This window comes from Gadus chalcogrammus, chromosome 11 (assembly GCF_026213295.1).
Source record: "Gadus chalcogrammus isolate NIFS_2021 chromosome 11, NIFS_Gcha_1.0, whole genome shotgun sequence".
In the NCBI taxonomy this organism is placed as follows: domain Eukaryota; kingdom Metazoa; phylum Chordata; class Actinopteri; order Gadiformes; family Gadidae; genus Gadus; species Gadus chalcogrammus.
In genome coordinates, this window is record NC_079422.1 from 27079610 (window position 1) to 27093765 (window position 14156).

The 14156-nt window shown below is 57.4% G+C and overlaps 1 protein-coding gene across 3 annotated transcripts; it reads right to left on the reverse strand.

Moving 5' to 3' along the window:
* Window positions 1–1300: 1300 nt before the first annotated feature.
* Window positions 1301–14135, reverse strand: dnajb5 (DnaJ heat shock protein family (Hsp40) member B5). Of its 3 annotated transcripts, none has more exons than XM_056602635.1 (4): window positions 13996–14135; window positions 11653–11871; window positions 9273–9979; window positions 1301–1562 (listed from the first exon to the last, which is right to left on the reverse strand). In XM_056602635.1, the coding sequence occupies exons 2-4, from the start codon at window positions 11861–11863 to the stop codon at window positions 1329–1331; spliced, it is 1152 nt and encodes a 383-aa protein (XP_056458610.1). In that variant the 5' UTR covers window positions 11864–11871; window positions 13996–14135; the 3' UTR covers window positions 1301–1328. The 3 variants fall into 3 exon arrangements, with proteins under 3 accessions (XP_056458610.1, XP_056458609.1, XP_056458611.1); XM_056602634.1 differs by lacking the exon at window positions 13996–14135 and adding an exon at window positions 13070–13197; XM_056602636.1 differs by lacking the exon at window positions 13996–14135 and adding an exon at window positions 12422–13063.
* Window positions 14136–14156: the final 21 nt, after the last annotated feature.

Below are 14156 nucleotides of genomic sequence, written 5' to 3' on the forward strand. Positions count from 1 at the left end.
GGAACCAGAGACAGACGGCGTAGGGCCGGGTTCCCCAGAGAACCGTCACAGAACACGCAGTTAGTCCGACCGCAGCAGCTGAATAAATACAAAAGTAAAGACGCCTCAGTTGAGATAACCCTCTGGGCTGCGTTAGAAAAGGTGTAGCATGATCATACGTGTTTACTGTCCCTCCTTATGTACAGAAATAATATATGCAAGAGCTTGTGTTCCTTCTCTAATCCCTCTCCCAGCGTGTGGCGACTCGAGCGTGTCTCCACCGTCAGACCGGTGAACGTTGACCCAGCACCTATGCTGTGTTCGTCGGGCCAGTACGTGTGTGCATTAATACTAATGACACGATAGGAATAAGGCACGTTAAAGTCCCTCCGGCGCTGAGATGGCGGTTCACGGCTCCAGAGAACGAAGCACCTTTCAGCGGAGAACCGAACGCCCTGCTGGCGGGAGATTGTCGTCGTCAGGGTTCCTGCTGCAGTTGAGGTCCGTCACTGAGTACGTCAGGAGGCGGGGGGCTTTGTGTGCACATTCATACCGGCGGCGCCTCGACTCACACACAGATCGATGTCCGTGTCTTGCTAGTTTGCTTTTTTCAAACATTGAAAAACTTAAAAAAACCTTATTTGAAAACGCTGAGGTCAGTTGCTGGTACACCGAAGGTAAGAAGAAGAAGAGTCCACATGGAGGCCGCCCTTTTCACGAGAAGATCCTCGAAATGTTCCATTTAAAAAAATCTCCTTTGGGTTTGTTCGTCAGAAAACACGCAGATAGGGGCCAGCGGCTGCTGCTGTGTAGAAAACACTTCATTAATAAAGTCATTAATAAAAACGCAAAAACTTCAAGGATTTTGTTAAATTCACTAAAAGCATAAATTGTGCCGACGCCGTCCTGAGCCCCGATAACCTGGGGGGGGGGGGGGCTCAGGGTCCAGTGGGGGGGGGTCCACTGCCTCCCGGAGGTCAGAGGGGGTCAGTTCAAAGGTCAGGGTCGGAGGTCAGGGTCCAGTGGGGGGTCCACTGCCTCCCAGAGGTCGCCTGGGGGGTCAGGGTCGGAGGTCAGGGTCCAGTGGGGGGGGTCCACTATCTCCCGGAGGTCGCCTGGGGGGTCAAGGTCGGAGGTCAGGGTCCAGTGGGGGGGGGGGTCCACTATCTCCCAGAGGTCGCCTGGGGGGGGTCAGGGTCGCCTTTGAGACCGGGAGGGTCGGGGGGGGGGCCGGGGGTCCGGGCGCGTCCTTGTCCTCGTGGGGGGGGGGGGGGGGGGGGGGGGGGGGGGGGGTGGAGATGGGGGGTGGTCCGGTGTGTGTTCCTGTGTGTCTGTGTGTGCGTCGTGTTCTACGACTGAGGGAGGTGCTGGCGGATGATCTCGCGGGACTGCGGCGGGATGCGGTCGGGGAAGTGGACGGAGAACTCCACGATGAGGTCGCCGCGCTGCGAGGGGTTCTTGGGGAAGGGCAGCCCCTCCCCCCGCAGACGCTTCACCGTGCCCGGGCGGATGATGTCATGGCAGGGCAGCGCGATGACACGCTTATCCAGGGTGGGGATGCTGACTGTGCACCCACACAGAGCCTGGAGGGGGGGGGGGGGGGGGGGAAGAGAGAGAGAGAGAGAGAGAGAGAGAGAGAGAGAGAGAGAGAGAGAGAGAGAGAGAGAGAGAGAGAGAGAGAGAGAGAGAGAGAGAGAGAGAGAATTACGATTAGCATACTTTAAAATTCCCTGGGGAAATGGCTACGGTCGTAAAGCTGCTAAGCTGTGATAAAATATAAACTCGAAGATCTTGTTACGTGAAATATAAATAAAGATGTATACGTACAAGATTTCCATAGAAAAAAATTAGGAGAGAAGGAGGAGGAGGAGGAGGAGGAGGAGGAGGAGGAGGAGGAGGAGGAAGGGTTAAGCCATCGCTCCACTAGTGACCGCGGCCCCGGGAGCTTCAGTGACCTCATGTTTCCATGACCAGCAGGAAGAAAATGTGAACACCATGTTTTGTTAGCTCGTCCTAGAGACCAACGCTAATGAATGCGTGCGTGTGCGTGCGTGCGTGCGTGTGTCCGTGTGTACGCGTTCGTGTGTACCACAGCAGCCTCTCTCCGCTGTGTTTACGAGGTGTTCTGAGTGACAGCTGAACTGTGTATTCCTAGCAGATCATCTTTAGACGAGAGGAGCTCTAGGGAGGTCTTGGCAGAGACTCTAGAAAGAACACAGCCTTTCTAGTCCGAGCAAACACACAGTTAATCGACGATGGGAGACCGCCGTGCGTGTGCGTGTGTGCGTGCGTGTACGTGTGCGTGTGTGTGTGTGCGTGTGTGCTTGGGCCGAGCTCTGAGGACTCTAGATAGCACTGGGCGCTAAATTTAGCAGCGGCCTCATAGCAAGAGCAAACGAAGTGAGGCTGGAATGGGCTGAGCTCGTAAATAGTTTGAGGGCATGTCAAACAGGCTGGGCTTGAAGTAAAAGAAACAGACACGCAAGCGCGCTCACACACACACACACACACACACACACACACACACACACACACACACACACACACACACACACACACACACACACACACACACACACACACACACACAGAATAACCCTCCTGAAAAAAATGGACACACACCCACACACACAGAAACGAAGAAACACACACGCACACAAAAATACACAGAATTATCCTGGTACTTCCACCCTGGGGGTTGAGCTACCAGTAGAGAGAGAGCGAGAGAGAGAGAGAGAGAGAGAGAGAGAGAGAGAGGGGGAGAGGGGGAGACAGAGACAGAGAGAGCGAGAGCGAGAGCGAGAGCGAGAGCGAGAGCGAGAGCGAGAGAGAGAGAGAGAGAGAGAGAGAGAGAGAGAGAGAGAGACAGAGAGAGAGAGAGAGAGGAGCAGTAGGTTTATTCAGTGGATATATTAGTTGGTGTAAACGGCCTCCCGCTCCCCTCCAGATAAACTCCTCTCTAATGAGCGTCAGTAACCGTACCGCTCCTCTACTCCAGGGCGGTAATCTATCCGTCTGTCGCTGGGCGAGCCAGGGGGACAGACGGCCGTACCACCGCCTCCCTGGCCAGACTCTCCTCCGCCTACTCCCAACGCCGTCGCCATGGCGATAAAGATAACACCGGCCCCCCGTCTCTCAGCATGAGTCTGAGGACAGGTTCTTAGAAGGGTGTCGCTGTCTGGGGGCCTCTAGGAGAGGGGAGCAGGGGGGGGGGGGTGATGTTTGGGTGGGGGGGTGTTGGGGGGATGAGGGCTGGGTGCTTGGGGGGGTATTGATGGGGTGAGGGGGGTGTTAGGGGGGTATTGATGGGGTGAGGGGGGGGGGGGTATTGATGGGGTGAGGGGGGGCACTATAGGGCTGAGTCCGTTCTGTGCGGCTGCCAGGAGATGCCAGGAGGTCACACGTCATTCAGCAGGCGGCCGGGGGTCGTGTCATTTACTATTATGAACTCATGTCCATTCACCACAGAGCACCCCCCCCCCCCCCCCCCCCCAGCACCCCAACACACAGACACACAAACACGTTGCCATGGCGCCCACAACATACTGCCAGCTGGACCAAAGACCTGCTGATTGCATAATCCTTATGGCTCAGACAGAGCCCCAGAACCATCAGCACACACACACACACACACACACACACACACACACACACACACACACACACACACACACACACACACACACACACACACACACACACACACACACACACACACACACACACACACACACACACAAACGCTCTAACTGTAAATCTAAAAGTTGCTCTGCTTCTCAGAATATGTTTCACAGGGTACATGCACACACACACACACACACACACACACACACACACACACACACACACACACACACACACACACACACACACACACACACACACACACACACACACACACACACACACACACACACACACGTATGTGCGCACATTCACGCACACGCACAAGCACACAAACACTCTTTTAAGTGTAAGAGTTGCTCCTCGGTACATGATGGACAGGGTTTCCTGTCCCGGCTCCGTGAGGACTTACATAAGCAGCTGAAATGCCAGGACAATTAGTTTAGCGCTCTCCTGAAACCAACAGGGAGAGGCTCCTGTCTCCCGCCTCTCGTCTGGCGCTCAGACCCCCGCGCGGTCACCGCTGACCTGTGATGGGCGGCCATTGGCTGCCTTCCGGATGTCTCCGTATAAGGAGGAAACGGTTCTATGTGGGGCAGAGCGCCGCGCGGTGAACGCATGAGGACACATCCGCCATCACCTTCAAATGTCTTCTCCCTGCGTCAGGACCGCAGTCGCTCACCAGCTCCCCAAGAGACTCAGGGCTCACCTGGTCAGGGCTCACCTGGTCAGGGCTCACCTGGTCAGGGTTCACCTGGTCAGGGCTCACCTGGTCAGGGCTCACCTGGTCAGGGCTCACCTGGTCAGGGCTCACCTGGTCAGGGTTCACCTGGTCAGGGTTCACCTGGTCAGGGCTCACCTGGTCAGGGTTCACCTGGTCAGGGTTCACCTGGTCAGGGCTCACCTGGTCAGGGCTCACCTGGTCAGGGCTCACCTGGTCAGGGCTCACCTGGTCAGGGTTCACCTGGTCAGGGCTCACCTGGTCAGGGCTCACCTGGTCAGGGCTCACCTGGTCAGGGTTCACCTGGTCAGGGCTCACCTGGTCAGGGTTCACCTGGTCAGGGCTCACCTGGTCAGGGTTCACCTGGTCAGGGTTCACCTAGACTCTGAACAAGTGCGTCCGCTGAAGGCCCTCAATGTAAACGTAGCGGCATCAGGAGGCCGTAGCCATCCGAGCACAGAGTCATGCTAAGCTAACCAGCTGCAGCTCGGCTACCTAGCTGCAGCTAGGCTACCTAGCTGCAGCTAGATAGCCTAGCTGCAGCAGAGGGATGCTTGTGGAACTTCAAACCAGCCTCTAACTGTCTGACAGAACCGGCTCTATGAGTGCTGCTGTGTGCCCCCCCCCCCCTCTATGAGTGCCTCTGTGTGCCCCCCCCCCTCTATGAGTGCTGCTGTGTGCCCCCCCCCTCTATGAGTGCTGCTGTGTGCCCCCCCCCCTCTATGAGTGCTGCTGTGTGCCCCCCCCCCCCTCTATGAGTGCTGCTGTGTGCCCCCCCCCCCCCCTCTCTATGAGTGCTGCTGTGTGCCCCCCCCCCCTCTATGAGTGCTGCTGTGTCCCCCCCCCCCCTCTATGAGTGCTTCTGTGTGCCCCCCCCCCCCTCTATGAGTGCTGCTGTGTGCCCCCCCCCCCCTCTCTATGAGTGCTGCTGTGTGCCCCCCCCCCCTCTATGAGTGCTGCTGTGTCCCCCCCCCCCCCTCTATGAGTGCTGCTGGGTGCCCCCCCCCCCCCCTCTATGAGTGCTGCTGGGTGCCCCCCCCTCTATGAGTGCTGCTGTGTGCCCCCCCCCCCCTCTATGAGTGCTGCTGTGTGCCCCCCCCCCCTCTCTATGAGTGCTGCTGTGTGCCCCCCCCCCCCTCTATGAGTGCTGCTGTGTGCCCCCCCCCCCCCTCTATGAGTGCTGCTGTGTGCCCCCCCCCCCTCTATGAGTGCTGCTGGGTGCCCCCCCCTCTATGAGTGCTGCTGTGTGCCCCCCCCCCTCTCTATGAGTGCTGCTGTGTGCCCCCCCCCCTCTATGAGTGCTGCTGGGTGCCCCCCCCTCTATGAGTGCTGCTGTGTGCCCCCCCCCTCTCTATGAGTGCTGCTGTGTGCCCCCCCCCCCTCTATGAGTGCTGCTGTGTGCCCCCCCCCCCCCCTCTATGAGTATGGGAACGGTTTCTTTATTTAGCAGCATTGTTGAGTACACACGTAGCTGGAATGATAACACACCGTTTACCTTCCCTGTGCGCGGTGAGCGTATGCTAATGCTAATGCTAATGCTAATCCCGTAGCCGCGGCTCCAGCGAGGCTGTGTGGTCGGTGCAGTGCAACGCTGGCAGGGGATTGGACGACGAGGCTGCAGTGGGCTGCGGTGGCTTTCCACTGCAGCAGTGCTCTGAACAGAGCACTGCTGCACCACCTCCACCAACACCACCTCCACCAACACCACCTCCACCACCACCACCACCACCTCCAACACCACCACCATCTCCACCACCACCACCACCACCACCAACACCTCGACCACCTCCTCCACCACCACCACCTCCACCACCTCCACCACCAACACCACCACCATCTCCACCACCACCACCACCACCAACACCTCGACCACCACCACCTCCTCCACCACCACCACCTCCACCACCACCACCACCACCACCTCCACCACCACCAACAACACCTCCACCACCACCACCTCCTCCACCACCCCCACATCACCTCAGAGCAGCGTTCTGAGGGGTGGGTAGAGGTTATTGAGTGTGGACGGAGGGACACCAGGTTCCTCCACCACCACCACCCTTCAGACGGAGGGACACCAGGTTCCTCCACCACCACCCTTCAGACGGAGGGACACCAGGTTCCTCCACCACCACCACCCTTCAGACGGAGGGACACCAGGTTCCTCCACCACCACCCTTCAGACGGAGGGACACCAGGTTCCTCCTCCACCACCACCCTTCAGACGGAGGGACACCAGGTTCCTCCACCACCACCACCCTTCAGACGGAGGGACACCAGGTTCCTCCACCACCACCCTTCAGACGGAGGGACACCAGGTTCCTCCACCACCACCCTTCAGACGGAGGGACACCAGGTTCCTCCACCACCACCACCCTTCAGACGGAGGGACACCAGGTTCCTCCACCACCACCACCCTTCAGACGGAGGGACACCAGGTTCCTCCACCACCACCACCCTTCAGACGGAGGGACACCAGGTTCCTCCACCACCACCACCCTTCAGACGGAGGGACACCAGGTTCCTCCACCACCACCCTTCAGACGGAGGGACACCAGGTTCCTCCACCACCACCACCCTTCAGACGGAGGGACACCAGGTTCCTCCACCACCACCACCCTTCAGACGGAGGGACACCAGGTTCCTCCACCACCACCACCCTTCAGAGCAGACTTGGCTCTGGGAGTATTCTTTTTGTAGCGTAACTTAATCAGCGACACGTCTTGTTTTTAAATCCAGTCTGGTCTGATGTCAGTCTCCAGGCTGCCTGTTCCCAGACGAGGACCGAACCCTTCAACAGCCCCTCTTTAATACCGGCTCCTGATTGGACAGGACTCTTCAATAACAAGACACCTCTGCCTTTAAACGATAATGTAATAATGCGATCGGAATCTAACATTAACAACACCAGTCAGATTCAATGCTCGACCAGAGGTTCCCTTGACAACGCACAAACAATATACTCAAAGGCCCTTAATGTACACACTTATCGTATGTTGTACGTCCTGGCACTTCAAAATATGATTAGCATTGTGTATCATCTAGTCCTAGCTATCTGTGTTGTGTACGGGGAACGGGTTAACCTAGTGATGGTTAGTGCTTGGCACTTGGTTCTATGAACATCCTTCCTGTACCCACAGAGACATATTGTTGTTTCTCTTTCTTCTGAAAAATGGACTCATTGTAAATCGCTTTGGGTTAAAGCGTCTGATAAACGCCCTCGCTGGAGTACATCGTTCTAATAACCGGACCCCCTTCGGTCTACCTCCTAACAGAGGGACTCACGCTGCAGCCGCGACCTTTAGCACCACCAGGCAGCCCGCCGGGCGGCCATGTTGTTCCCCCCCCCCCCTAGTTGTAGCCCCCCTGCCATTCTAAACACCCCCGTGTGGAGCAGCGCTCCGGGACTCATCGAACGGCCCTGTTTCATTTCACGGACGGATCAGAGCGCTCTGCTGTGTCAGAGCGGCTAATGAAATACTGAGGCGTCACACCCCCCCCCCCCCCCCCCCCCCCCCCCCCCCCCCCCCCCCAGGATGTTCATATGCTCGCTGCTGCATGTGTGCGTGTCTCCAGAGAGTCTCTGAACACACAGGAACCCAAGCACACACACAGAGTAACGCACACACAGGCTAACACACGCCGACACGTCTGCTGCTTCTTTGGCCCAGTCGCTGCTGGAGAAGAGGTTTGGATCTCAGTGAGACTCAACTCATTACACAAACACAAAGACGTTTGTGTCCGTCTGCTTGCATTGGTGTTGCTGTGTAGTAAAGGGAGGACGAGTGTACAGGCTGGTGCACAGTGCAGTGTCTGGTGTACGGACTAGTGTCTGGTGTACGGACTAGTGTCTAGTGTACTGTGACATGTCTAGTGTACAGTTCAGTGTCTGGGGTACAGTTCAGTGTCTGGTGTACAGTTCAGTGTCTGGTGTACAGTGTAGGGTACAGTGTACAGTGCAGTGTCTGGTGTATGGACTAGTGTCTAGTGTACTGTGACATGTCTGGGGTACAGTTCAGTGTCTGGGGTACAGTGTACAGTGTAGGGTACAGTGTACAGTGTAGGGTACAGTGTAGGGTACAGTGTACAGTGTAGGGTACAGTGTACAGTGTAGGGTACAGTGTAGGGTACAGTGTACAGTGTAGGGTACAGTGTACAGTGTAGGGTACAGTGTACAGTGTAGGGTACAGTGTTCAGTGTAGGGTACAGTGTACAGTGTAGGGTACAGTGCAGGGTACAGTGTACAGTGTAGGGTACAGTGTACAGTGTAGGGTACAGTGTACAGTGTAGGGTACAGTGTACAGTGTAGGGTACAGTGTACAGTGTAGGGTACAGTGTAGGGTACAGTGTACAGTGTAGGGTACAGTGTACAGTGTAGGGTACAGTGTACAGTGTAGGGTACAGTGTACAGTGTAGGGTACAGTGTACAGTGTAGGGTACAGTGTACAGTGTAGGGTACAGTGTACAGTGTAGGGTACAGGGTACAGTGTAGGGTACAGTGTACAGTGTAGGGTACAGTGTACAGTGTAGGGTCTGGAGCTACAGAGCAGGGTCCTCTGATGTGTCTCCAGTGGTCCGGGCCGAGGGAGCCTGGCGGTGCGCTGAGCGAAGCCGTCACACGGGGACAACACATTCCTCCGTCCTCAGTGACACCGCAGTGACACAGACGCTACTGCGCCCTATAATATCTCTCTCTATCGCACACGCACACACACACACACACACACACAGACACAGACACAGACACAGACACACGCAGACACACAGACACACGGACACACGGACACACGGACACACACGGACACACACACACACACACACACACACACACACACACACACACACACACACACACACACACACACACACACACACACACACACACACACACACACACACACACACACACACACACACACACAGACTGACGGACGGACGGACGTCTCACCTCCTTCAGGCTGACCTTGCAGCTGTGGACGATGTTGGAGCCGTCCCTCTTGAAGTGGGCGTGGCCCTTGTCCTTGAGCACGAAGGCGATGTCGGCGGGGATGTTGTCGGGGGTCTCGTCGCCCTCCTTGGGGAAGGTGATCTTGGTGCCCTCCTTCCAGCCCTTCTTGATGACGATGTTCAGGATCTTGTCCTCGGTGCGCGAGCTGCGGCCGTCGGGGTTGAGGCGGCGCCGTGTGATCTTCATGCGCTTGGTGCAGCCGTGGAACACCTCCTCCAGGGAGACCTTCAGCTCGTGCAGCACGGGGGGGTCCTGCTGCCGCCCCCGCGTCCCCAGGCGGTCCGAGTGGCCCCCTCCCCCGCGTCTCCGCCGCCCCTCGCCGGGGGGGAACCCGTTGTTCAGGCCCCCCGCCGTGGGGAAGCCGAACTGCCGGAAGTGTCCGAAGGGGTCGTCCTCGTCGAGGTCGCCCATGTCCTGCTCGCCCTCGTTGTGGACGGGGTGGTGGTCCCCCCCCCCGCCCCCCCCCTGGAACGGGAAGCCGTTGGGCCGGCCCGGGTGGCCGTGGGTCCGCGAGCCGAAGAACATGTCGAAGGGGTTGGAGCCCCCGAAGAAGGAGGCGAAGGTGGCGTGGGGGTCTCCGTGGAAGGTGTAGTGGTAGGTGGAGCCCCCCGGGGCCCCGGAGGAGCCACTGCCCCCCGTCTTCAGGCCTGGGGGAGAGGGACGGAGGACGGAGGGAGAGGGGGGAGGGAGAGGGAGGGGGGAGGGAGAGGGAGGGGGGGGAGGGAGGGGGGGAGAGGGACGGAGGACGGAGGGAGAGGGGGGAGGGGGAGGGAGAGGGAGGGAGACGGAGGGGGGAGAGGGGGGAGAGAGAGGGAGGGGGAGAGGGAGGGAGGGGGAGGGAGAGAGAGGGAGGGAGAGAGAGGGGGAGAGGGAGGGAGGGGGGAGGGAGAGGGAGGGGGGAGAGGGGGGAGGGAGAGGGAGGGAGAGGGAGGGGGAGAGGGAGGGAGAGGGAGAGGGAGGGAGGGGGAGGGAGAGAGAGGGAGGGAGGGAGGGAGAGAGAGGGAGGGGGGAGAGGGACGGAGGGGGGAGGGAGAGGGAGGGGGAGAGGGAGGTAGGGGGGCGAGAGACAGACGGGGGAGAGAGACAGACAGGCATGTTAACATGTTGGAGTCCTGTTATGTTAATACCTGGTCCTACCCCCCATGGATCAGGTCCCCATCAGTTAATCAGCGCCGGGGGGGGGGGGGGGTCTGTACGCCTGTCAGGGGCAGGCTGGTCTAGTGGACGCTCTGTCATGTCTCCTGCAGCCATCTGAGAGTCAGGTGCCCCCCCCAGCCCCAGCCGCCCGCCCCTTAAGACGTGCGTCTCGGGGGATTCCCTCAAGTCGCTCTGGATGCAGACGGCTGCTTAAGGCTTCATGTTGATAGTAAATAGTCATGTGATCCAACGTGATGTCACCGGGGACCAGACACGGCGGGGATGTGATGCTGGCCATGTGCTTCGGTTTCAAAACACAACGCCGGGTCACATGACACGATGTCACCCGTGAACGAGCGCGTCATCATCACCAGCGCTAGGTGCGTGATGGATGAGCAGCAGGAGCTTAGAGAGGAGAGAGAGGAGGTTAGAGCGAGAGCGAGTGGGAGACAGAGACTACAGTGAGTACTAGTGGGGGGTGTGGAGCTGAGTTGGGCCGGAAGGCCTCTGTGTGTGTCTAACAGAACAAGCTGCTGGCAGAGCCGTCAGAGAGCAGGCAAGGCTTTCCTTACGTCTGCGCGCAGTACACACCCACACACAAACAGCTAAACAGAAACCGCCTACACATGTCAGCCTGTTAGCGCACACACACACACACACACACACACACACACACACACACACACACACACACACACACACACACACACACACACACACACACACACACACACACACACACACACACACACTGTTGTAGTGCACTAACCATATAAGGCATCAGGAGTTATTCGAGGTGCTAGTGTTGGGGTACAGGCTCTGCTAATTAGACAGAAGCAGCCGACGGCGTCAGACATGCAGAAGACAGACTAAATCATAGACTGATACACGCTAAACACACGGTGAACACACAACAACACATACCAACACACGGTAAACACACACCAACACACACCGACAGATGGTAAACACACAGCAACACACACCAACACACGGTAAACACACACACACACACACACACACACACACACACACACACACACACACACACACACACACACACACACACACACACACACACACACACACACACACACACACACACACACACACACACACACACACACACAGTAAACCCCGACCCTCCCAGACCCAACAGGGCGCGGGGGTCTTCCGGGCTCACCTTCCTCCCCCAGCTGGTCGTAGACCGCCCTCTTCTTGGGGTCGCTCAGGACCTCGTACGCCTCGGCCACCTCCTTGAACTTGTCCTCGGCGTTGGCCTCCGTGTTCTTGTCGGGGTGGAAGCGCAGCGCCATGCGGCGGTACGCCTTCTTGATCTCCTCCTCGTTGGAGGCCTTGGGGATCCCCAGGGTCTGGTAGTAGTCCTTCCCCATGGCGGCACCTGGAGGGGCGGGGACACCTGTCACTGGGGGCTGGGGTCTGAGGCCCACTGCTGGGGAGATAGAACCTGCTCAGGGGACGGGCCTGTTCTGGTGGGGACCATCGACCGTACTACAGCCAAGGGGAACCCCAGCCTGTCTGGGCCTGGGACCCCATTTTTAGGGTGGGAATATTCTTGTGACCCCAACCTCTGCTCCTTGTAGGTTTTAACTCCATCAGCACGTGAGTGGCTGAACTCTGGCTGCTTTGTATCTACATGATGCACATGGAGAACTTTCAAACCTTCAAACCCTTCTTTTGGATGAAAACGGTGTCATCAATATATCTGTAACTCATCTCCCTTGACCCCATGCAGGTCGAGGCCTCACCAAGGTCCGCAGTCTCCTAATGAGACGGGAGCTCCGAGCAGTTCGCTGCTACGGCTGTCACATGATTTTAATTCGGCTCGATATAGAGACATCGCGCTATGCCGAGGTAGGAAACCCCCCGCTGTGAGCGCCGCGAGCTCGCTCTGGTAAGTGTTGCCATGGGGATGTAGTAGAACGTCTCACCATCCACGGCGCGAGGAGGGAGACGAGGCGAGTGATGGAATCCCCTCCGCCCTCGATGCAGGAGGGTCTTTTCTCCACACGTATACGTGTAGATCAGGATGAGAACTAGGAATCTCTGGCATCCATCGCGACGTGTGTTCCCCTGTATTTAATTTAAAGGGTGTTTGGGTCATTTAGCGACAGCTCTACTGCTGCGGGTCCTGAAAACGCGGTCGGACAGAACCACAGGAGCTTTCCTCATTAGTCTTTTCTACCCACTGGGACTGAATGGGACCGCTTTACAACCCATCCTCTCCGTACACGTGCTTTAATCAGTCGGTATCCCTCTTCTCGGGCGATGCGGATATGTAGTCTAGGATTCTGTGGAGAAGTGGAGCTATGCCGACTAGGAGCGCAGCTAGACAAAGGCACAGCGCCGACCACTGCCCCCAGTTCAGACGGAATATAACCAGTAGCCCGCTGCACGTCTCCGCGTCGCCCGGACATCCGCAAGACCATTCACGGAGAACAGAGAACATTTAGATCACCGTGTGTTAACTGATCAGAGGTCAGCGAGAGGAACGAGGAGCGGCGCTGAAATCCAAGAACCAAAAGACGCTTCTCACAGAACGACAGATCGGAGAACAGCAGTAAATAATAAAGTCCTACCAGATGTTCTTTTTTTTCTCCCGGCGGCGTGAGGACTGTCAGACGGCCGCCATGGTCCTGCCTCCTCTCCTCAGTGTGTCGGTGTGGAGGCTCATCCCCCCCCGCGCGCTGTCCCCCTCCGCCGCCGCCCAGCCGCGCGCCTCTTGACGTCACGGAGCCGGCTCTGATCCCCCCCCTCTGAAATAGAGGATGACCCCCCGTCAGCCCCTGACGATTCGCTGGAAAATCCGTCCATCTGCGACGGAATTAGACACCCACGCACGCGCGCGTGTATAGTCACGGGAATTATTTGATTCGTTGCGAAATCAGAAAGGAATGAGAGCAGCTTCCTTTCTCAGAGCAGCCTCGTCAATCCCAAGAACAGAAAGTTGGGAAGAGGTTGTGAAGACACGCCCCCTGCACGGGTTTCACTATCACGGTGTACTTCTGATCAACTGCTGACCAGTTGATGAGATGGATTTGCCTTGATCAGTCGAAATGAATCCGTTAAGTCAAGAATCAATCGAGTCTTACCAGGAATAATCACCCCAACTCAAAGATGAGGTCACGTGGAGGTCGTTGTTGACTGTACTTGTATATATCCCTGAATATATGCTTTAATATTTAACCAAACACGATTCAACGTAAACGATGTGAGGTTCCCGTATGAATGTTCATATGAACACGCTGCCTCAGACGCCCTCGGAGAGAGAGATCAAGTTTATTTGAGTCATCTGTTGATAAAGAGGTGTGAGGTGCAGTGGGTGTCTCAGTCGATGAGTCTGTCTGACGCGTCACACACCACACACAGAGAGACACAAACAACTATACACACCACACAGGCAAACAACACACACACACACACACACACAATGACAAACACACAGACACACACAGACACTACAACACACACTACCGCACACACACGCTCACCTTCGCCCACTTACAGGTGAAAACGCAGCGATGATGAAGAGCGGCTTAATAGCGAGTCACGTTGTGTGAGCCGTGTTCCTCCGGGCGGTGGTGGAGCGCGCGGTCCGGGATGCTGCAGCAGTGGGACCGACGGAGCGCAGCTGTCCTGTCCCGGCAGCTGGGCCTCGGTCCGCTG

Excerpts from the sequence above, each read along its gene's own strand:
- dnajb5 (XM_056602635.1), bottom strand. The coding sequence starts at position 11,863 with ATGGGGAAGGACTACTACCAGACCCTGGGGATCCCCAAGGCCTCCAAC. Across the intron at positions 9,980-11,652 it reads CGACCAGCTGGGGGAGGAAG|GCCTGAAGACGGGGGGCAGT; the intron begins GTGAGCCCGGAA and ends CCTCTCCCCCAG. Across the intron at positions 1,563-9,272 it reads GCAAGGTCAGCCTGAAGGAG|GCTCTGTGTGGGTGCACAGT; the intron begins GTGAGACGTCCG and ends CCCCCCCTCCAG.